Genomic DNA, 23,520 nt, shown 5'->3' with positions numbered 1-23,520 from the left:
TTTAGATCAGAGGTGATCAATCAATTCTACAAAGGGGCCACATGAGAAGCTGGGACTGTTGTGGAGGGCCTCACCAATAAGTTTTGTTTTTTTGATAGTTGCAATTTACGGACGTTCCCTAAACACATCACGTTTTAGTCACGGAGAAAGGGCAGCTATAAATAAACAACTAGTGTATGCCTGTTACTGCACATGGTGTGCAGAGACCGTCATGTTTGTTTCATGTTAACCGGATGATGTTATGATACATATCATCCTGCTTCCACTGGGTGGCGCTGTAACTGTGACCTGTTATTGGCATGTTGAGGTCTCCAGAGTAGAGATTAAACAATGTGTGGGGTTATTTCAGCGTTTATTGTGACGGCATGCAGTCAGTGGCCTCAGGGTGGATTCAAAGCAGGCCTCTGAGTTAGCCTTGTGGCAGACAGAGAAAAGGAAATGGTAATGTTTGCGGTGACTTCCTCCTTGACTTATCACTGTCACAAGAATTTCAGAAAACTTGGCATTGAGGTTATGGTCACTGAGATTTTTAGTATGAAACTCCTACGTTCCCTTGTTCTCAAGTTGAGCCTGCCCAAAAGTGACATTGAGCTAAGCTTTTCAAAACAAGGTAGTTAATCAGAGATTTCATTGCATCATTTAAAAACTGCACATTGTACTTACTCATGTTATCTTTGTCTAATAATAAAGTTTGATGACCTGAATCAGTTCTTCACGGCACTTCACTGAAGTTTGTTGTGCATTGCAATAGTTACTACGATATGCTAATAATATGCTAAAAGATTCTGAAATTTTATTCACCCAAAAATCAACCAACAGCTCCAGAGGCAGCATCTGAGCCAAAGGTTTATTTATTTAACCACATAGAAAATCAAATCCAAACAGCACGTTTTTGTTCTATACAGCAGTGTTTCTCCGAGCACAGAGAAGTAAACTCAGCAAACATAAGGCACTGGATCTGAGGCTAGACGACCAGAAACCAGCAGACGGACCTGAAAGAAAAATGTCCAAGCACAACTCACAGTGACCAACAGCCTGATGGGCGCTAACAGCAGCAGCAGTTCTTACACTCCTTTCCAGCCCGCTCCCCTTGGCTTTTTGCTCCCCCCGCACTGATCCACTGAGCTCCCAGTATTAACAACATAAAAAACAAACACGACAAATTTATCTTTGACTCATCAGAGGAAGACTTCTGTAAATAATTTTAGAGAGAGGAGCAGACAGAGCGCTTTGTGTCTGTGCTTACCTTAGCATAGAGACATGGGCACAAACAGCTAGGCGAGCACGCCCATTTAAAGCTTGTTACTGTATGCAAAAACTGAATCTGGGGATTGGCGGGCTCACCTGTGCTAAGCTAGCTAGCTGTGTGTAAAAACTAAAGTGGGAAAAAATTTGGTTTAACTTATTAGATGTTATCTATATACAAAAATGCTAACTTTCTCCCGACAGTCATGGCTTTTCCCACTGCTTTGTGCTCAACTAACTAGCATGATGTAAAAATAGGAGTGGAAAGATTAAAAAAAAACAAAAAAAAACATATGGTTTTAAGAGAGTTACTAAAAGATTGATTTATATAGGAAATAGGAAAATGCTACTTTATACCTCAAGGTTTTTTTTGCTAAGCTAGCTAACAAGCTTTGCTAAGCTGTGCTAAATAACTATATGTACAAGTGAGAGTATGGTTTTATGAGTTTTTTTTTTTTATAGATCATAGAAAATTATACTTTACAGTCATAACTGATTTCCCGCTGCTAGCATTAAACTGTGATAATAGAAATAGAGGGGAGAGTATGGTTTTAAGAGAGTTACTAAAATTTATTTATATAGCAATGGTAATTTATGCCTTTTTTACTATATATCTTTATGAAATGAGTATTGTTCTATGCCAGTGTCATTAGATTGAGTAGCATTTTGCTACATTAAAAAAAACAAAGTCTTCGCTGATTTTCCGTTGCTTTATGCTAAGCTAAGCTAAACTGCCACAGACATGAAAGCGTTTCCTCTCAGGCAAGAAAGCTAATAAACATATTTCCCAAAATCTCAAACACAACCAGTAAAGAAACCCATACATTCATCATGTCAACACAGTGGGTAACTTTTTTAAATCATTCACAATCCTCGTAAACAAACTTTGAGCTCGACATTCATTGAATCCATTCGTCTGAGTGATAAGAAATAGTGCTAACATGCTATGCTAATGCACTTAAAAGAAAAGAGGAGGATAGTGTTTATGTTTTGATACAAAGCAATAAGCTTGTTGATTTAGAGGCAGCAAAACACAAATGGAGTTTTAGATTTTCCGACTCGGGTCCACACTGCATTTCCATGGCTGCCGGTCTACACCAATCAGATCTCCAGAAAAAAGCAAAAGAAAGAAAGAAAAAAAAAAATCACCACCTGTGTCCTCTTCTCTCATTGGCTCAGAGCTAATACCGTTTCTCGCGAGCCCATCCCATGTGGGCAGGGTTAGGCTGAATATAGTTATACCCTACCCCCATATCTCTTTCCTGTCTACTCCTGTACACGTCCCTGGTTGGATCGTAGCCACCCCTTCCTCTGCCTCCTCTCCCTCCTCTTCCTCTGTAGGGCCTCCTCTGCCCTCTGTAGTTTGGCACCATCGTTTTAAACCCCTCCACCTCCTCCCAGTCATCCTCCGTGCTGCAGCCCACAGAATGATTGTCCGTCATGGTGACAGGCTTCATGTAGCTGCCCCTCTGGCTCTGTTCATACACGTTGGTGGCATGGACTGGTTTCCGGGGACGGTATTGCGACGGAGAGCCGGGGCTGCTGCTGCTGCCTTTCATAGCTCCCATGGAGATGTCCTTAAAGTGCGGATCAGAAAGCAGAGCAACCTGAGAGCGAAACAGAAGGAGGTCCTGTTACAAGAGGATATGATGCAGCATGACTTTCAAAATAAAACACCTAGTAATAAAAAGCTACCAGGACGCTCTGGAATGTCAGACTTTCTCTAATAAAAGCCACAGGGTAGAGAAATTTAACTGGTTTCTTTAAACACTCAGATTTACATACTAAGAGCCAGTTAGTTAACAGGATGTTAAAGGATGGGTTTTAGTGGGGGGGGGGATCTCAATTGATGGGATCTCAATTTCTTAAGATCTCATCAAGATTATTTGACGTAACAACTTTTAAAACAAATCACTTTGTTATGAAAAGCTACCAGGGAGTTCAGAAATGTGACACATTATGGAAACTGTCAGATTTCCATAATAAAAGCCAACACCTGCTTACAGGAAATTGAAGGATGCCTTTCAGTGATCTTTTAAAGATAAAAGCCACTTCTAACTACTTATTAGATATTAGTTTCAAAATCAAAACCCGAAGTTAATTTGATTAGGTTATCAAGTTGCTCAGAAATATACGTACTATGGGCATGTCGTTAAGTGGCGGATCCACCAGGAGCACTGCTCGTGGCAAACTCTCCCCCGGATCTCTCTTGAAGCCTATCAGGAAAACAAAATGAATTAAAAAATTTTCCACCTGACAGTTAAAAGAAAGCCATAACACTTTGAAATGTAAGGACTTCATCTCCCAGAATTCCTGCTTACTATAATTGGATGGGACCATCACTGATCGGTTACTGTTGGTAGTGGGAATGTTAGACGCAGCGGCGCTCTCCAGAGGACTGGAGATGTGGATGTTCCCGTGGCCAGGCATCGTGTCCCCGTTGATTGCCTGAAGCTGGTGCTGCTGCATCGCCCCCTGGCTCACCTGGAGCTCCTGGTGGGTGGATGCAGTTTGATATGCCAGAGAGGAGGGGCTGTACGGACCCATGGCTGTGGGGTACACCGGGACCCCCGCGCCCTGATTTGGGTGGTAACCCTGAGATGAAGGCGGGGGACCCGAGTACGGTGGAGGTGGGGAAAGATACCCAACTGAGTAGCTTGGGTTTCGTGCAGGCATCTGTTGCCATGGCATCCTGGGGGGTTGTGGCTGGGTGATGGGGTACCTGGCCTGGTTGAAGGAGGGTTCAGCCGGACCGGGGGGCTCATCGAGCGCAGCCTGGTTGTCATATTGAGAGGGCACCGGTGCTACAGTGGGAGGGTACTGGTGAGGCGGATAGCCCTCCTGCGGGTTGGTGGGGGTGTTGCTGGGGGTGTTAGAGGGAAGGCACTGTGGGGACGGGGAACGGGAAGATGGCTTGGGCTGCATGGCATGGGCCTGCTGCAGGGGGACGAGGTACAGGTATGGTGGGTATATGGGCATGGAGTAGGCCTGTAGAGGAAGAGAGCAGAGGCAGGACTCAGCATCAGCCCCTCGTTATTTTACTTAAAAGTGCATCAAAAATAACTTTTATTTTAACAAAATTAAAGTACATCTTGTAGTGCTTGGCATTATTTTTACATAATTTACCACATTAAAATCTGTGTAAACAATACCTGTTGCTAGGCAACTGGGCATGCTGCATCAGAAGTCATTGTTTACGTGGTTGTATTTTTTTGTTTTTATTCCAAATGTTCCCAAAATACAGCACACGATGAATCAACTTGTTAACAGGAAATGTGAGATGATGGGCTTTTACTTTAACACAACTCTCAATCCTCTTCTCCAAACCTGGTCTGTGTCTTGTGGGTGTGCGTTTGTGTGTCTGTTGGTCCAGGCTTACGTCTTACCTTAACGCCCAAGTTAAAGAAAAACCTCAAGATGTTGACGTCTGAGGAGAAAAACAAAAAACACACAAGGATACAAAATCCTGATCAGATATCTCTTTCATGGTGTTGCTCACTGCGCTGACACATCGCAGCCTCTACTTTTGCTCCATGAAAACACTGACCATTAACATACAAAACTCATCTCTAGTCTATTTCAGCTGCTTCGTCTCACAGGGAAGCACCAGCATGTTCTTTATGTCTGACCCTGCCTGTATGGTGGCCTTCGTGCACATCTGTGAGTATTTTCTTTGCCTAAATGGGTCAAAAGCAGTTTTTGTGGAAGGACAGGTGTTTCCCGCTGAGGGAGTCCGTGTAGGACATCCAGTGCTGATTAAACTAAAGCATGTGGATATTTTCTCATGTTTTCAAATCTGCTGAAACACTTCTGTCATGCCTAATTTTTTTCATTATTTCGTTTTACTTTGACAGTCAGCACCGTCTTTGAATATAAAGCTGTGAGTCTCAGAGCACGACACAGGCATGGCTCTGATGGCTGATCTGATTGTTCAGTTTTCTATGGCGACAGTTGACGTGGTTATTTATCATCTTAGGACTCTTTGGTGTGGCTCACCTGTGGGCAGGTCGTCCCCGGACTTGTTGGAAGAAAGGTTTGGAGTCGCAGCTATCTCGCCTCTCTCTCCCTGGGGGAATCCGGGATAAAGGAGGTCCTGGTAGAGCTGGGACATCTGCTGCAGGGGGACGGGTCCGGGGAGGGGCTGAGGAGGAGCAGTATGAGGGGGGTGAGGTGGGGATAGCTTCTCGGAGGCAGGTGGAGCTTGAGACTCAGGTGCAGACTGGTGCTGTTGTGGTGGGGCTTCGGTTTGGGTCTGGGGAACAATGGTGGAGGCAGAGAGAGAAAGGGAGGGATGTGGGACCTGGGAAGGGTGAGGAGCCTGGGCGGGGGGGTGGGGAAGGGAGGCCTGGGGGTAGGAAGCCACAGGAGTGGGATAAGAGGTCTGAATGTGGGGCTGGAGGTCAGTCTGAGGCAGGACAGGCGCCTCTGTGCCAGACTGCGGCTGATCCTGGGGCTCGCTCAGCATCATGGGTGGGCCCATGATTTGTGGTAGAGAAGCCTGACTTTCAGTCTGGATTTGGGGTAAAGAAGACTCTGCTTGTTCCTCAGCTGAGGGCACAGAGACCTGGGTCTGGACCTCAGGTGGAGGAATTTCACTTTGGAAAGCCTGAGATGCCATCAGAGGGCCTCCAGTATTTGGTAAAGAATCTGAAAGAAAGAGAGAAGACATGAAGACCAAAGTAAATTACTGACGTGCCAGCTGCTGATACATTTACCAATTATCTGCCTAAAAAAATACAAAACAGTCAAAATTAAGCACAAACTAAGGGGTGAGAACAAATATCTTTCAATTAAACTTCAAATATATTTGTTGTCTGTTAATCACGTTACTGATTTTCACTTTATGTTTATTAAAATCTCGCTGAAAACTGAAAAACAATCTTCAATTTCCCAACAACAGAAATAAACCTGTTACAGCACAGTACAAAAATCCTTTGGATCATTTCACCCTTCAGAACAACTCTACCTCTATTTTCTTCTTTCATACGTCACCTGCTGGAGTTTTATAAAGGCTTACAGTTGAGAATTATAAGGGGTGTGGCCACTTTCACTGTTAGCTGGGTACTAGCCCCAAAAAGCCTAGCCACACTGGCTATAGCCATCATTTAAATTGTTTACTACTAAACACCCAGAGCCTGAACCACCTGAGCAACCCCAAAAATGCTGGAATGGTAATAAACAAAGCTCTTATTTTGAAAGGCGCATCTGATTCAAAAGGATTTTAACCCCCAAAATAAACTTAAAAATAGTTTTTACTGGTTTAAACTGAAAGTCTGCTACTCTGTGTCAGTCTGGGGATATCTGTGTATTTACTTCTGTGGACAGCCTGCAGTCTAAACTGTGACACGAGCCTGAAACTGAACAGATTTCTTACTTGTGGTTGGAGGTGGAGCAGGTGGAGCCTCCCGGACTTCAGCTGAAGGATGAATTAAGGAGGAGGAGGAGGGTGGAGTCTGAGAGCGGAGGAGAGAAGTGATAGGTGGAGAGGAGCGGGCGGCGGGGAAGCCTGGTGCAGCTGTGGGTGGGGAAGCAATGGGAGTGATGAAAGTGGGAGGAGGAACTGAGGAGGAAGGAGGAGGAGAGGTGGTTGGCTTAGGAAGATGAACAGATGCAGGGGGGAGTTTAGAGGATGAGGAGGAGGTGGGTGAAGCTGCGGGGAGAACGGGGGTGCTGTAGGAGAAGGCAGATGATGGGACAGAGGGAGGCAGCGGTGCTTCGCCTTTTGGAGAAGGTTTAGCAGCAGGAGGAGCAGCAGGAGGAGGAGGAGAGCCCGGCGCAGCAGTGGCTGAGGCGTAGGAAGGTGTGTTTGTTTTAGCAGCCGGAGCTACAGAAGTGAGTGGCAGGCTGACAGAGGGGCTCGCATTTGGCATCAAGGCCTTGACAAAATTCAGCCCCGAGGGGGTGGAGTCAGAAGGTTTAGCAGCAGGAAGGGCGGGGCTGGTCATGGTGTCAGGTGTAGTGGTTGTAGAGGTTGCTGTAAGAGGTGGGGTGGAGGGTGTGGGTTTGTCCAGGGCAGAAGGAGACGGAGCTCTGACATCTTCAACGGGGCTCTTCTGTAAAAGGACAGAGCAGCAGCGATCAGACTCCAGGTTTTAAATTCCAGACGGTCCCTGAAGGTCTCAGGTAACATTTCAACGACCAAATGCACAGAAAAAAAACAGCTGCTCAGCTTCTGGGGTCAGGTGGAAACTTCAGATTTGATAGATCATATATGGAGTGACCACATTCTTCATAGAGCTTCCTTACTGAAGTCCCAGGTACGAAGCAAACTAGAACTCGTGCACTCATAGGCTTTTTCTCATTTTCAGAGGTTTTTTACCGATTTAAAAATCACCTCGTGGTCTCGCTCTCACATCGTTTCTCGTTGGAACGATTGCCGTCTCTCTTAAAGAGCATGGCAGCACAGCTTATGTTACATCTGAACAAAGTCAGCGCGGTGGTGGAGCGATGATGATTTGGGCACCAGTCATTGAGTCATACATGAAGCCATCTTTATACAAAAGTGTTCTGTGTAAATGTAGGCCCCCGTCAGCTGTCTGACACACAAACACTGTCATGCAACAGGACGATGGTCCAAGCCAAATTACAACCAAATGGCTAAAAAAACGAAGCAACCATGAAGTCCATGGAGGGCTGTGGTGAAAACTTAAGAGCTTTGCATAAATTACCATCTGTAAACCTCAATGACTGGAAGCAACGTTGTAAAGACATCAGGTCAAAACTGGTCCACAGTGATGTGAGGGAAGGACAGTCTCAAAGAAGCTCCTGAATGCTGTGACGTACGTAGTTTTCAGAGGACGGCAAACGCCTCACGAGCTGACAGCGTGCGATTAGTTATTTTAATTTATTTTAACTTGTGTTTTGTATTCATCTTCTGTTTTATTGTTGTTAGTTTCTAAGTATTTTAGTTTTTATTCAGCAATCTAATTTTCCTACAAAGCTTCCTGATAGGCTTTTTAATTTGATTTTCTTTATTAGCATTTCATCTCATTTTCTAATTGTTCTCAATTTAATTTCATGTACTCTAATTCTACTTGCAGGCCTTTCCATTTTAATTTAATTTCTTTGATGTTTTGTGTTTTTAATTTGAGTTTCGTGTCACTGCTGATTATTTTGTTTCATCCCTTTTTCTTCTGTCAGTCGTCTGTGTGAAAGGTGCTTTACAAATAAAGTTAGCATCAGTGTATCACTGAGCCTCGGCACCAGGATGCTTTTAACTTTAAATGCAGATCGTTGCATTAAACCTCCTAAATGAAGACAGGAATGTTCACCGGCTGCTCCCATTAACAGTCATGTACGCACTAACTGAGCAGGCGAAATCATTCACAGCTGAATGTGAACAATGTCACATACCATGCGGTGCCTTTTTGTGCTGGTGATTAATGTTAGGGTGTTTAGTCTGTTTAAATCAAACTCTGGTTAGTTTTCCCCTTTTGACGAGGCTGTGCAGATGTGAACACTGTACAGAGAACACAACCTCCAAAGTACAGTTCACAACGAACACAGCGGTTCGTTTATGGTGTGAACGCGATCCAAACCAACTACTATAAGCTTGAGCTACAGCACGCCCCGTAAGCTTGTGTTCTTTTGTATTCTCTGCTGGAAGGTCCTACAGATGTGCAGCGGTCTGTGCGGGATACCAACTAGCTGGGAAATGAATCAATTCTCACACAGCATCTTCTTCCTGTATTTACTTTAGTTGCTTCCACACCAGACGCATCAGGCCAATGAGCAGACTGAAATGCTCTCACGTAGTTTGTAGTGATGCATTCTGGTCCGCTTGGACTTCGCTGTGTGCAAACAAACGAAACTGCGAGGGAAAAGCTGCAAGTTTACAAACTCATCAGCTGATTCGGACCAGAGGAAATGGCCCTGAGAGCGTTTCTGCATCATAACATGTCTCCCTGTTTGTGTCCGTTTGTGGTCTGAACTCACCGTCTTGTTCCTCTGAGATCGCTTCTTCTCTCCTTTCCTCTTCCCTCCCTCTCCCTGCGTCCCCGGCTGAGACTGAGGGGAGAAAAACAAACATTAGAAACATTAAAAACTAAAAAACATCTGCTGAACAAGAAACAGCGTGAGCATGATGAATTAAATCCAAACTCTCATCCTTCCCGGAGCGTCGTGTATCAGCCTCTGAGGAACATTTTCAGACTTTTACATGTCCTAACAGCGAGCCTGGAGCTCGTTAAACATTTTTACCATATGGGCCACTTGCTGTGTGTTTTCTCTGTATCCCATCAATGCACTATTCCCCGAGTCCACATCAATACTTCGACATAGAAACACAACACTGAGGAAAATGAAGGAGAGGAAACGAAGCAGTGAAAATAGTGTCTGTAAATGTGAGTAACACTCCTGTCTGGCAGTCAGAGGTGAGCGAGGTAGAAAATAAACATAAAACTCTCAGTAAACTACGACACGGCGCCTGCAGGCTCCTCGACAGCCGTAAAACTGAACACCTCTCTGCGCTGTCTGGGAATCGTCAGTGAATCTGGCCCCAGATGTTTAAACATCAGCTCGCTGCCTTTCTAAAAGGGTTCAAACCGGCCGACCCAGCCTCAGCAGGACGTTCAGGTTTATCTGCACCTATCATGAAATCAGCCTCATGTGAACTCACGCCCAGTGCGGGGAAGCTGTGCTCGTCTCTGAGCTGGATCTCCACCAACGCCACGTTCCTCTCCTCCTCCTCTTTGGCCAATCGCTGCTCCTCTGTCAGGCCGAACGCCACCTCCGCCGCACCCACGGACTTCCTGTAGAAAGACACAGAAACGCAGAAGAACTTTATTTAATCCAAAGAGCAACAACAGCAGCGTAAAATGAAAAGAACTACAAAATAAATAAACTAATAATCGAGCTCAAAATGATATTTATGCTTTATATAAACCATAGAGGAAGATTATGAAGGAGGGGTTCAGTGATCGTGTCATTGTGTGATCCAGCACTGATGTATACAAACAGAGATGACACACCTGCTGGTTTTGGCCCCGCCCTGCTCCTCTACATTGGCCTGCGGGGGCCAGGAGTGCTGCTTCAGCGTGCGGCCCCCTGAGCCCGGCGCCGCTGCCTGAGAACCAGAGGACGACGATGGCCCGACGGACTTCCCCCTTCCTCGGCCTCTCCCCCGCTCCTCCCACTCTGAAGGAGAAAGAGAGTTTCCACAGACTGCACTCATGCAATAAACCTGTAACATACGTGTGCGCGCACGTGTTCACCTCCTCCGTGCCCGTTGCTGAGCCTCTTGTCACGGTTGCCCACCTTGCTCCACCCGCTGTCATCACTGGGAGGGCGGACACTCCACAAAGGCACCACCTGCCTTAAAACACACATAACAAGATTTGTCACGTCTGTGCAACCTCCACGACACTGAGCGTGTGTGCGTGCTGTTAGTGCGACCTACTTCCTGCCCAGATCTTCTATGTAAACGGTCACTGGCTGGTTATTGGCCGGCACCTCCTTGATGACGGCGCTGTAGAGCCGATTGGTTCCCTCGAGACGAACCTGCAGGTGACGCACAAACAGCGTGAAACATGCACTCGAGGAGGATCACACACACACACACACACACACACACACACACACACACCTGGCAGCGGTCTCCTACAGTGAACTGCATCCCAGCAGCGATGCAGTAATCCAGCTTCTGTTGGGCTAAAAGAAAAAAATAAAATAAAACGTGAAACATTCACTTTTAACTTTTGTTAAAAAATGATTTTCTGATCACTTTGAGTCCAAAAAGTGTTCAAAGTTCCCCTTCAGATCTTTTATCCCCAGCCTGACGTCTGTTTTCAATCTTCCTACAAAATCCAAAAACAGGGCTGATTGTCACACTTTCAGCTTCTGCACCACCTGCTACGCTGCCACTGTTTTGCATATTTAAACACAGGTTATCACATCCAGCTGCTGCTGCCTGCCACCAACAGCTGTGTCCAGCTAAGTGGAGCAGTGGTCCTCCGCTTTAACGATCAGGCTGGGCACAGACGTCCCGCCTCATCGACAAGCCGGGACGGCGCTCAGAGCCAGTACCAGTCATTCTCTTAGTAGATGTTAAAATTGTACACAGCCTCAACACTTCTGCCCTCTGACCTCATCAGGATTCATGCCTCGTTCTCGCATTATTGCAGTCACAAACTCAGGTGTCCACCTCACCTGCAGGTCCACTGGGGTTATGACCTGATCAGTTACGGCCAAGAGGTAAAAATGTAGTTGACATCGAGCCCCGACGTGCCGTGAGGAATATGAACTCTTGTTGGCAAAGAAATAATTTCAGAGAGCCGGCTGACCCGGACTTGTTGCCAAATGCAGCGCTCTGATTGGTCAGATCTGTTTATTCGTGTTTGAAAAAAAGATTACAAAATGGTTTGAAAAAATAAAAGCCTCAAATCTGCCCAGTGAAGTGATGCAGTCAGCGTTAACAGCTGTAGTTAAGATCAGGCGAGTCTGACTAATTTTACATGTTCGACATGTGAAGGAGTTTAGTTTATATTATATAATCACTGATGTACGAAGGACGCCATCCAAAAGTCAGTAGAGGATCAAAGCCATGAATGACAGCTTTGATAAACCGTGTCAGCATAACTGGTGCTTCACAGCAGGTTCATAGCCTTGGGAACATCCCAACAGAATCCCATTGGTGTGCAGAGAGTTCAATACAAAGTCCATAACTGCAAGTTGTCCCAAACGTTCAACTCTGTAAAGCGTCCACATTGAACATTACAGTCTGACGATCAGCGGGCAGTTTGAAGCAGCCCTGAAAGAAAACCAAGCCCAAGACGACAAATCTCAACAGTGAGTCTGCGCTGCTATTTGAAGTCTGAGTTAGTTTAATGAATATAAAACTGTCTCCTTTGAGTCTATATTTATACGTAATGTGATTGTGACCTCTGCAGCTGACAGGGTTTCCCAGCATTTATCCAGCACCACAGTAACACCTGAGAAACCTGAAGCACTTCCTGTGGTTTCAGTGGGAGCTTACCACACATTACCAGCACTCACTCAGGTGTGATGCACCAGCACAGATACACATCATGCACTCCCAGCATATTTCTAACAGTGGCGTGCCTGCAACACCACAGGAACCAGTGTCTCCTCTCTCTGCTCACATCGGTTTGCTCTCAGCTCAGCCAAATTCCCAACTAAACGATCCTCGCGTTTGCTTTTGTCAGACCACTGTAGGAAATAGTACCACCAACATGGCCGGTTATAACCGATGCAAACCAGCCTTTACTTTTAAGCAGTGTTCTGGTCTGCTCGTCTTCAGTCACCCGTCCAAGCAGCCGGACGTTCTTATAACTTATGAAAGTGTTCTTGACCCATACGTGACCATCAGACTGCTGCTTACACCACTCACATCTTTAATGTGCTGCATACCACACATCCCTCCAGCCCACGCACATGTGTAAACACAAGAATGTGTATTTAAATTTTACTTAGTTTTTAAACTCGTGTTGCTCTAGTTATTTTTATCCTGTGAAAATGTTCAACAAACATGTTTCATCGTAACGTTGACCTCGCGTGAACTTACACACGACAAACTGATAGTGAAGCAGGTCGTTTCTTTGGACATCGCCCTGGGATCTGACTACTTTTAGACGCATGCTTTGTTTTTCTCTGTGTGTGTGTGTGTGTGTGTGTGTGTGTGTGTGTGTGTGTGTGTGTGTGTCACCTCTCTTGGACTTGTGCCAGACATCGTACTCCACATTTCTGAGCAATGTTGGGTTCAAAGATCGCCTCACCCTCTGAGGCAGCCCACGCCCACGGCCCTGTTACACACACACACACTTCAGTGACAGTACTACCCTGTGTGGTTGTTATAAAACATGTGTTTTATGAATGTTACCCTGTAGCTTTGGTTGTGCTTTGTGGAGGTAGGGCTGGTTCCATTTTCCACCCTGAGCCACAAAAACAGACATCATGAGATTATTAAAGCCTTAAAGTTTTACTGTGTTTGATAAAAGGAGCTGAGAACACTTACAAAGGAAATAAAGTGTCAATATGTCCAAATAAGTAGGTAATCAGTTTTTAGTATACAAAAGTAAATCAATAACGATGAGGAAGTAAACAAAACCAGCAGCCTGTGAATTCACTGCCAGTAAATAAAAATGAAGTGTGAGTGCTCGTTTACTAAAAATCAGGCACAAGGTGCTGGATTTTGACTCATTTCCCTTCACAGTAAAAGTTATCATGCAGGTGAATAAACCGCTGCTTGATGCCAGTTTCCTACCACAGCGCCTCGTCTACATCCAGGTCGGAGTCGTCGCTGCTGGGGCAGGCGGGCATGCAGTCGTCGCTCAGGAGGTCGGCGGGTCGGCCGATCCGCTGACAGGAACCCAAATAGCTGCGGTCCACCTTAAACACGCCTTCGTACAGCAGCTCGTACAGGACGGCTGCAGGAGAATCACACAGAGACTCGGGATGAGGGTTTTTCTGGGGTTTGCTGCCGTGTTCGTGTGAATCACAGGAGGTCTAATTATAGCCTGAAGTCTAACTTTTGATAAGAGGCGAGACAGAAATTCAATATTTGAACCAAGAAAAAAAAAAAAGTGAGTGAATGGGTAACCCACGCTCTGTGGGCTCATCCAGTTTCATTAAACTGTAATCACTGACTTACTGTCTTTGCAGGCTGCATTTAAGTGGATGGATTGATTATGATGAACAATCACATAATAATACAAGACTGTCATGTTGGGCGAGCCTCGACTTTGACTGCCACCTTTTTAACAAAGCATCAGACCCCTGCTGTGGGCCTGTATGAAGAATAGCCTGTAGTCTCTTTTCCACTGGCATCTACTTGGCTTCACTCTACTTTGTTTCAGTCGTTTTCTATTACAACTGAGCGAAACCTCAATGTAGGCGAAGCAGTTACAGCAAGGCAGCCCGAAGCCCCACAAGCTCTTTGTACGCGACACAAACACAACAATGGAGGGCATCGGGGTGCAGGTATACCTGTTGCTCGGCCCATGTGGCGATTAGCTGGTATTATCCGGTACCTACTCAGCCAGGGTTTCACTCCGAAAATGTGACGTCAAAAGACAGAATGTCACTGATTGGCCAAGAAGTGAAAACACCACGTGAGTCACGAGCGTAACGCCTTCACAAGAATTTTTGAAACCCGACGATGAGGAAGACGGCTGCACCACAACATCGTGGTCCAGCAACAAGGTGGGTTTTAGCAGCAGGCGTACCATCACCCTGACGTCCTCCATTGCTGTGTTGTGTTTCTGTCGCACACAAATGACGTCAGGGGAGTTTCGGGCTGCCATGTTGAACTATGTTTGAGCTGGTACTCAGTGAGACACGCTGGGTGGATGTGGGCCACGACCCCACTCTACACCCCTACAAGGTTTCACCACTTTTAGAGATATCGTGTTCACAGACAGAACGCTACATGAAAAACTTGACCTTCACATCAGAGGTAACAAATACGTTTGCTAGACGATCCCGAGGTGAAGATTTAAGGGGGAAAGTGATACGAGGGCTCAGGCAGTAAAGCATCTACCAACCAGAAGATCGAAAGATCAATCTGTTCCTTTGGTCCAAGTATCCTGAACCCCCACGTTTTGACTGTGTTGTAATGTTAGATAGTGCTGCATGGATGTGTGTCTGTGACAGGGTGAGTGAAGTGAATCTAGTTTGTAGTACAGAAAACGTTCTGAGTCAGCAGACACCTGCGAGCTGCTCACAGACTGAGTTTAACTTCTGTGTTTATGCTGCAAAGTGTCGGTTTTCTCGGGTCGCTGGACTTCAGAAACTTACACTACAGGAAACACTACAAGCTTACGTTACATCAAATTAACGGGCAGTAATTAGACGACAGCGACTGTTAGAGATGTCAAACAGAGACATCAGTGTTAAACGCTGGACACACAGCAGCATGAATCAGAGGCTCTGCAGGCTCTCCTGTGATTGTTCACCTTTAGCAGAGTTAAGACAAAACCAGTTTGAGCAGCGTGGTTAATGACTCACGCTGCTCCTCTTGCACACTGACTAAGAAGTGTTATGAAGACTTGAGCTGAAAGGGTTTCCTCGGAGTGCCGCAGCCTTACACTGACTATGTGGTGTTTGGTTTATAATGTGGTCTCTGTTCTCTCATTTTCTCTGCCGAGTGCCCACATTTTGATTGATGTTCTCATCTGTTTGTTATGAATTCACTGAGACTTCTCTTCAGTGATGATTACCCTCCCTGAGAGGATCTGCAGGATCAGTTAAACTCTTTTCCGCTCTCCTTGTTTTACAAACAAATGAAATCACAGACACTCACACTGGCAGAGTGCGGTGTTCTTGATCCGGCTGATGGGATAAACGCTGTCATAGTGATTCCCGTTCAGGAAGCACAGCTGCACCTGTAGAGGCAAACAAACGGTTCGGCTTCAGTAAATAAAAGAGTGGAAACTGAAGCGAGAAGAGCCTGAAAGGCTTCGGGGATGAACCGATCTTTTTTTCCTGCTTTAAAATGTCCGGTAAAGACAAAATAACAAGCTGTGTCGTTTGAAAAATCGCCGTTAGCATCTCAAAGCTTCCGCCTGACAGCTTGGTGTATTTTCTGAAAGTTTTCCTCCGACAGGAAATGCAAATCGTGTCTCTAACTAAACGCTCGGCCGAACGCGTCCACCTCACCTTGTCCTTGAAGTTGTTGCCTGTGATGTTGACGGCTGGCTTGCCGGGCTCCTGGAAGATCAGAAAATCCCTCCTGCAGGAAGAGATCAAAAGAGACGAAGAGAGAGAGAGGAGAGGATGAAATGAGATGACGAAGCTTTGGTGACTCATCGTTTTCACCATCTGATGCTAAACTCGGGGGCAGGAACGCAGATTCCTCCAACTATAAATGAGGACGAGCTTCTGCACGTTTGGACCCAGAGAGCCAAAGCTGTCACACCTGGGATGATTTCACCGCCACCTCGGGATGCTGCTTCATATCTGACTGAGATGCCCTTTAAAGCCTAACTCAGGGTTTAAGTGTTGCCGTGTCGACAGACTGATGGTCGTTGCCGACCTGTTAAGACCCCCGAGCCTCGTTCACACACATTTCACAAGCAGATCATCGTCAAACTCCGTGAACGTCTCAGACTGTGCGTCCAAACAAAAGGTGAAGGTCTGGGTGTCTTAGAAAACTTAAATGCACATCTTTAAACTAAATAAAAAGAAACGTTATTTGTCTCATTACGTGCAGTTTCCCAAAACAGCTGGCAGCGCTGCCTCAAAGGGAAAATCTTTGGTGACTTCCTTCTTCAGTTATTTTCAGAAAACTTGACCTTTGACCTTGAGGTCGAGGTCACCAAGATCCAAACTCGTCCAAGACTTGTCGTGACCCCATCAGTCTTTTACAGCTAAGGGGTAAAAACCCAAACATAATCCATCTATTCTCTTCTGCTCATTTGCGTCCAGGTCATGGGGGCAGAAGATTTTCATCAAGTTTAGCTTCAAAACCTTCTAAAGTAAATGTGGCGCCTCTTTACAGCCACAGACAACGAGTTACGACCATTTTCATCAAAATCATCTGAGCGGTGGCAGTACAGTGTCACTAGGATCATTGCACACATCGTTATCGGCGCTTAGAAACTGCACTGCCATATTATCAAAAACACCTCACACGGCATTGGTCCTCTGCTCAAAACCTGCACCAATGAAACTGGAGGAAGAACTGAGCAGCACGCACTCAAAAAGACTAGTTTGAAACCTGGATGCTGACAGAGGTGATTTTAGCTTTTAGTAACAAAACAAAACATAAATGTCTCATAAACGAGTGATTATTGTTACTATGTGAATAAAATATCCAAGTATCACATTTGCACTGGCCACTATATTAGATACACCTTGTTAGTGCCAGACTGGACCTGTTTGCCTTAATTCTTCGTGGCAGAGGTTTAAAAGGCTGCTGGAAACATTCCTGTGGTTTCAGTGACACAACAGCATCACACAGTTAGTGTAAATCTCTGCTTCTACCACGTCCTAAAGGTCCTCTGTTGGATGTCTGGTGACTGTGGAGGCCAGTGAGTATAATAAACTGGTTCAAGAAACCAGTACTGGGAGCTGGGAGGAGTGACACCCAGTGTGGGCCTCTGCTGCTTCATGGTTTAATGTGTTGTGCATTCAGAGATGCTCTTCTGCATACCTTGGTTGGAATATGAGTGCTTATTTGGGTTACTGTTGCCTTCCTATCAGCATTCTGCTCTTAAATCTGACATAAACAAGGCGTTCTCTGCATAATCTGTCAGTTTTGAATTATTCTCTGTAAACCACAGAGATGGTTGTCGGGGAAAATCCCAGCAGATCAGCAGTCTCTGAACTACTCAGACGAACAACCACGCTACGCTCAAAGTCACTGAAATCACTGTTCTTCCTCATTCTGATGCTCAGACTGAACTTCAGCAGGTCGTCTTCACCATTTCTCCACACATAAACAGAGCTGCTTTCATGTGATTGGCTGATTAGACATTTGTGTTAACGAGCATTTAAATAGGTATACTTAATGAAGTGGCCAGTGAGCGTAAAGCTTTATTATCCACAGTGAATAAAGCTCAAACACTGTGGGAACTCCCACTAGGCTTTCTGTCGAGTTAAAGTGCAGCTCTCTGTTCAGAGACCTCTGATCTCACTCACTTGTACATGGCGGCCAGCGCGTTGATCTCCACCTCTCCCACCCATTGCTGGAAAACAGAGAAACTTTATGAGCTTTCATATTAAAATGACCCAGCATGTGAGAACAATAAGAGCGTGTGGTGTTTTTACCTGTGGATCCTGAAGCTTGCACAGGTAATCCTCAAAGTCACCTTCAATAAACTGCAAAACAAAAACAGCAGTGACTTTTTTAGGCAATTTTCTTCCTCAGTTCTCCCAAAAAAACAAAAACATGATGTGTGAGGCTGAAAACAAAGCCAAAATAAAACCGCCACTTCCTCTAAAGGATACGCGAGTCTGTCCCCACAGACTCCAGTGTTACCATGTTTAACTCTGCAGCAGAAATAAACATGTTTACAGCCGACCAGGCCACACAAAACCTAAAACACCGCAGTCAGAGGTAACTAAATTTAGACGTTTAGCCAATGACATGCTGTCGAAAGATATTTTTAACCTCCTAGGACCTGGCGTCCACGTATGTGGACATCACATTTTGGGTTATTTAGACCAAAATACTCAATTTTGCTCTACAAGGACCTGATATCCACTTACGAGGACATTATACTGCCACTGTCCTTTAAATGAATATCCTCATATGTGGATCTAATTTTTCTTAGAAACAAAAATTTGGTAAAAAGAAAAAAATCTGGTAATTCTTTGTTTTTACATTCATCGGGCCCCAATGTGCCCAAATATCAAAGAGAAATTAAAAATGCATGCTGTGGAAGAGTTCAGGTCTTAGGAGGTTAAAAATGAATTTAGAAAAAAAAAAATCTATCAGACTGTACTCCCTCCATCAAGATATTTAAGAAGTAAGCAAGTGAAAAACAAACAAACACACACAAGAAATTATTTAAAAGTTTTTTGAAATGGGACCTAAAACATTTCCACTCCTCCAGGAAGTGAAGGCAGCAACATGACAGGTGGAGCTTTAATGCTGTTGATCCACCTCTATGCCCCATTCTGACAGCAGCTCACAGCTCCTGCTCTGCCAGCTGCCCAAAGGGCACCCTGGGAAATGTAGTAAAGCCCTGCAGCAGAGCGAGTTTATCACCACTATTAAAAACAACACCAGCAGCAGCTTTTGCTTTCATTTCCTCTCATGTGTCACTCAGGGAGTGAAAACCCGCAGAGTCACTCAACCGTGATCTGTGATTCACAGAAGAGTAAATCGACTCCTCGACAGCAGTTTGAGGGTCCAAAAACAGCCAAAAATCTGCTCAGACAGGAAACGTTTGAGCCTTTTCTGTCTCACATTTGGTGTGAACTCACTAACTTTCAGTTCTCAGCTGTTGAAAACAAAAACAAGACATTTAAAAAAAATAAAACATGGTAATTTATATTATTTATCGACGAAACGAGCAGGATCATGATTACGTGCAGCTCATGCATTAAAACAAGACCGAAAGCTCGAGCTTTCACACGTTTTCTGCTATAAATAGAGAAGTTGCGGCTTGTGTGAGAGGCAAAAGCAGCTTCTTTTCTCAATGTTAGGCCACAGGGTGACGTCACTAAAGAGAATAAAGCTAAACTAAACAAACAAAAAGAAAAAAAATTTAAATTCTCTCATGTTTTTACTTGTCTTACTTTACAGACTTATGATTAACTCGACTGCAATTGAATAACAGCTCGGTCCGGCTCTTTAAGAGGAAACGCAAACCCTAAAAATACCAGAACTATTAACTTTGCTCAGCGTCGTCATATTTGTCAAAACAAACAGTGTCGGGAGGCTTCGGTACATCTGCTTATTGAGACTCGGGACACATTTGTTTTGATTTATTGTGAAGTCCCCGACAACCACCAGCCACACCATCGTGAAGATAAATTACAACTGAACGTCTCTGAATAGTGAAAAAAACATTAACTAAACTGAGATACATTAAAACAACCTCTCAGTTACAATAACAGGTTACAGATGGAGAACGCAAGCACATGCTTAGTGAAAATTACTTCTAAATATAAGTTCAAATTCTCAGTGCTGAGCAGACATGGTGTAAGCACCTGTTACATCTACATTTATTATTCATGTAATTTATTAGTTCGAAGCCTCAGAGCTCATAGAGGGGATGTTTACACCTCCCAGGATTAATTATAACACACGGGTGGGACAAAACCGAGCCGCCTCGTTGAAGTATATATATAATGTTTAACAATCACCTTTGTTTGAATGCTGTGTGTAATCAGTACGAACGGGTCACCAGCTGAATTTATACTCACTGGCCACTTCATTAGGTACACCTGTCAGCCGGTCACATGACAGCAGCTCAGTGCATTCAGGCAAGTACACTGGTCAAGATGACCTGCTGAAGTTCAGTCTGAGCCCAGGGATTGGGAGGAAAGTGGATTCAAGTGACTTTGAACGCACATGGTTGTTGGTCTGAGTATTTTAGAAGCTGCTGATCTGCTGGGATTTTTCAGCACAACCATCTCTGTGGTTTCAAGGTCCGAAAAAAACAAAAACAAAAACGGAAAATATCCAGTGAGCGCAGGTCTCTTGGTAAAAATGCCTTGACGATGTCATGGACAGCCTGCTTCATGTTGATAGGAAGGCAACAGCAACTCAAATGACACCCTTAATACCAAGGCATGCAGAAGAGCATCTCTGTATGCAGAACACATGAAACCATACCGAGCACACACTCCTGTCAGCTAAGAGCAGGAAACTGAGGCTACAATTAACACAGGCTCGCCAAAAACGGTCAACAGAGGACTGGAGAAATATCACCTGATCTAATGCGAGTCTTGATTTCTGCTGCAACATTTAGATAGTGGGTTCAGAATATTTTCTCAACACTTTTCCTCCACAGATCTCAATCCAGTAGAGCACCTTTGTGATGCGGTTGAGCAGGAAATCAGCATGATGCCATCACATCAACATGAACCAAAATCTCTGAAGAATGTTTCCTGCTCCTTGTTGAATCTGTGCCACAAAGTATTAAAGCAGGTCTGACAGCAAAAGGGCATCCAACCCTGTACTACCAAATAAAGCAGCCGGTAAGTGTATACATGGGTATCTGTACAGATAAAGAACTGAAATTGTCCGTAATGTACAAAAATATACACAGTGTCCAACCTATATGATACACTGACTCCAAATTATGTGTTTTTTGATGTCTTTTCATAGGTATGAGTGCAGTTATTGAAGTTTTACCCTTTAACTTTCACTTCAGTTTCCAGGGCATTTGCATGTTTCAGTTTAGTTTGACTAGTTTCAGTGTTCGTTGTAGTCGTTTTTTATCATCATCGTGTGAACAGATTTAAGAAGTTCACAAAAGATATTACAATAAAAATAAAATATCTCACGACACATGGACATCCCAGTGTCAATGAACATCAACACCAAAGCCTCCCGATGACTACTGGGTTGACAAATTTGCTTAAACCAATAAACCTGTTTATTATTTCCCTTTAGTTACTTTTCAAACCACACAATATGGTTTCAGTTTCTTTTTAACACAAATTTCTCCTCCTTTCTATGAATTCTAATTCAGTAAATAAAAAATACTCCCTGGCAGCTATTTTTTACCACAAATCTACTTTCTAGTTCGAAAAGTAAAACCACTTTGCTCTCCCATGATGTTGTTTTATTTTGGTGACACTGTACATACCGCCTCATAGGTGTCTCTGTTCTGCTTCAGAAACTCCACACACTTCGCCCTGACTTTAGTATGAAGGCTTTGGCAATGCAGCACCTACACAGGAGGGGTCAAAGGTCAACAATAAACACAAACAGACATACTTAATATCAATATTCTCACATATATTGTGGAAATATTACATTTACAATTCGTTAAGAAGTTGTAAACAGCTGACCTTTGCAGTCAGAAGCCTAGCAGAGACACTTTTGGGTAAACAAGCCGGAAGTACGATTTAAAAAAGCCACAATTAAATTTTTTTTCATCATTTAAAGTTTATTCATTTGTAGATGTAGGTCTGAGTCTACGCTGAAACCAGAGTTTGTGGGCATAACTTTTGTTCGGCTAACATTAGGACATCGCAGCTGCACACCAAACAGACCAAGCCCAGCTTCTCACCTGTGCTAAGCTAAAAACTTACTTAACGTTAGCATTTTCTGTAGTTTTCCCGTTTTACCTGCTCGGCGACAGCCCGAAACAAACAGGACCCGTCTTTGGCTATCTTCTTCCGATGCAAACCGATCGATTTCAAGTAGTCATCCATTAATTTCTCGACACCCCTCTCGTCAATACTCTGCATGCTTCCGCCGCCGTCCATGCTAGCAGGGTGCTAGCCGCTAAAGATACCTGCGTGTTTTGGACGTCAAGCGGGGCGAAACTTTGCGCTAAAAGTTGTCAATATCGCCACCAAAAAGAGTTACATAACGACATCTACGAACTAAAATGAGTTAGCGTCAGCGGTGACAGCGTCCAGTTTCGTTTTCCTGGAAGCCCGGTTCATCCCGCTGAAAGAATCCCAGCTTCAGAAAGTGAAAGTCAACTTTAGCTCTCACGGTTAGCACTCAGGCTAACAGCTAACAACACGCCCCCTTCACTGTCAAACATGAACGGAACAGATTCTACAAAGTAAAAGCCTCCATTTGTCAATAACACTCGATTAATTCATCGCGAAATTAACTCTAAGACTCCTCGGTGTATAAAATTCGTTACTGAAGTGATGAATTTAATAATAGTACATTAGTACAACATAATAAAAAGTTCTGTTCGCAGGTTTTCTGACATAATTCATCATAAAACAAAGACTTCCACAGTTGCTATCAAAATAAAAGGATACAGGATACATTTATGGAAACATAAAAAATAATTTAAAAAAATAAACAAGCTCAATAAAAACCAATGAAATAAAATAAAAATGGATAATAATAATACATTTAATTAAATCATTAAAATTTAAATATAAATAAAACCTCTTTTTTTATAAATTCAAAGGAAAACGGAGTCTTTCAGAGTCACATTTTATTTTATTACTGGACTAGGTTCAGCTTACTTATGTCTTAAGTACTTGAGTCATCTATCCTTAGGTGGATTCACTGACTGTATACAAAACGCAGAATTAAGAACACACAAAGGCTTCACATCGTCTTGCGTATAATTTAATTTAATTAAACTTTGAACAATGAGGTGATAAAATTACATAATTTCAAAAAAAAAACCCCAAAAAAAAAAACCGTGAAGGTATTTTTAAATGTAACTGAGACGGGTGGGTAAGATTATGACAACGTTTTAGAGCCTTTAATTGATTTATCGTTTTTACAAAGAAAGATATATAAGAGCCTACAATTATTTAGTTTCAAACTCTTCTTATGAAAAAAGAGAAAGCTATTAGCAATAAATAAATAAATAAATAAATAAACAAAATACTCATATGAAAATGAGTTATTTCATCCTGTTCGATTTAAATTAAAAGCTGTCTTTTCCTTTATAGAACCATTTTTGTTGTGTTGTATTCAGCTTTCTCCAGGGCGTTTTACAGTCATATTTTATCTATGTATTTATCTATGACCTGAACCAAATGTAAAATGTGCAGATCTCAGCAGCTCAGCATAGTCTTAATAAAGTATATAGAAATAGCAGGAAGCGCCTCGGTCACCTGACTCTTTCTTTTCTTTCTCTCAGTCCTTTTGAGTCCCCCTTTCACTTTTTCAACCGTCAGCGGTTCTTCATCTCTTCCTGTGACTCGCTGTGG

General features: G+C 43.9%; 1 protein-coding gene across 1 annotated transcript; it reads right to left on the bottom strand.

The window, feature by feature from the left end:
* Positions 1-833: 833 nt before the first annotated feature.
* Positions 834-22,363, bottom strand: otud4 (OTU deubiquitinase 4). The gene is made up of 21 exons (XM_082521890.1): positions 21,952-22,363; positions 21,468-21,551; positions 17,971-18,021; positions 17,842-17,888; positions 15,859-15,931; positions 15,503-15,584; positions 13,466-13,628; positions 13,082-13,133; positions 12,908-13,004; positions 10,829-10,893; positions 10,643-10,743; positions 10,458-10,558; positions 10,215-10,380; positions 9,863-9,995; positions 9,181-9,252; positions 6,620-7,298; positions 5,242-5,892; positions 4,632-4,672; positions 3,567-4,233; positions 3,385-3,461; positions 834-2,852 (listed from the first exon to the last, which is right to left on the bottom strand). The coding sequence occupies exons 1-21, from the start codon at positions 22,090-22,092 to the stop codon at positions 2,427-2,429; spliced, it is 3,969 nt and encodes a 1,322-aa protein (XP_082378016.1). The 5' UTR covers positions 22,093-22,363; the 3' UTR covers positions 834-2,426.
* Between the last annotated feature and the right edge of the window lie 1,157 nt (positions 22,364-23,520).

This window comes from Aulonocara stuartgranti (assembly GCF_965226115.1).
Source record: "Aulonocara stuartgranti genome assembly, chromosome: 3".
Classification (NCBI taxonomy): domain Eukaryota; kingdom Metazoa; phylum Chordata; class Actinopteri; order Cichliformes; family Cichlidae; genus Aulonocara; species Aulonocara stuartgranti.
This window is presented reverse-complemented; position numbering and strand designations above follow the sequence as displayed.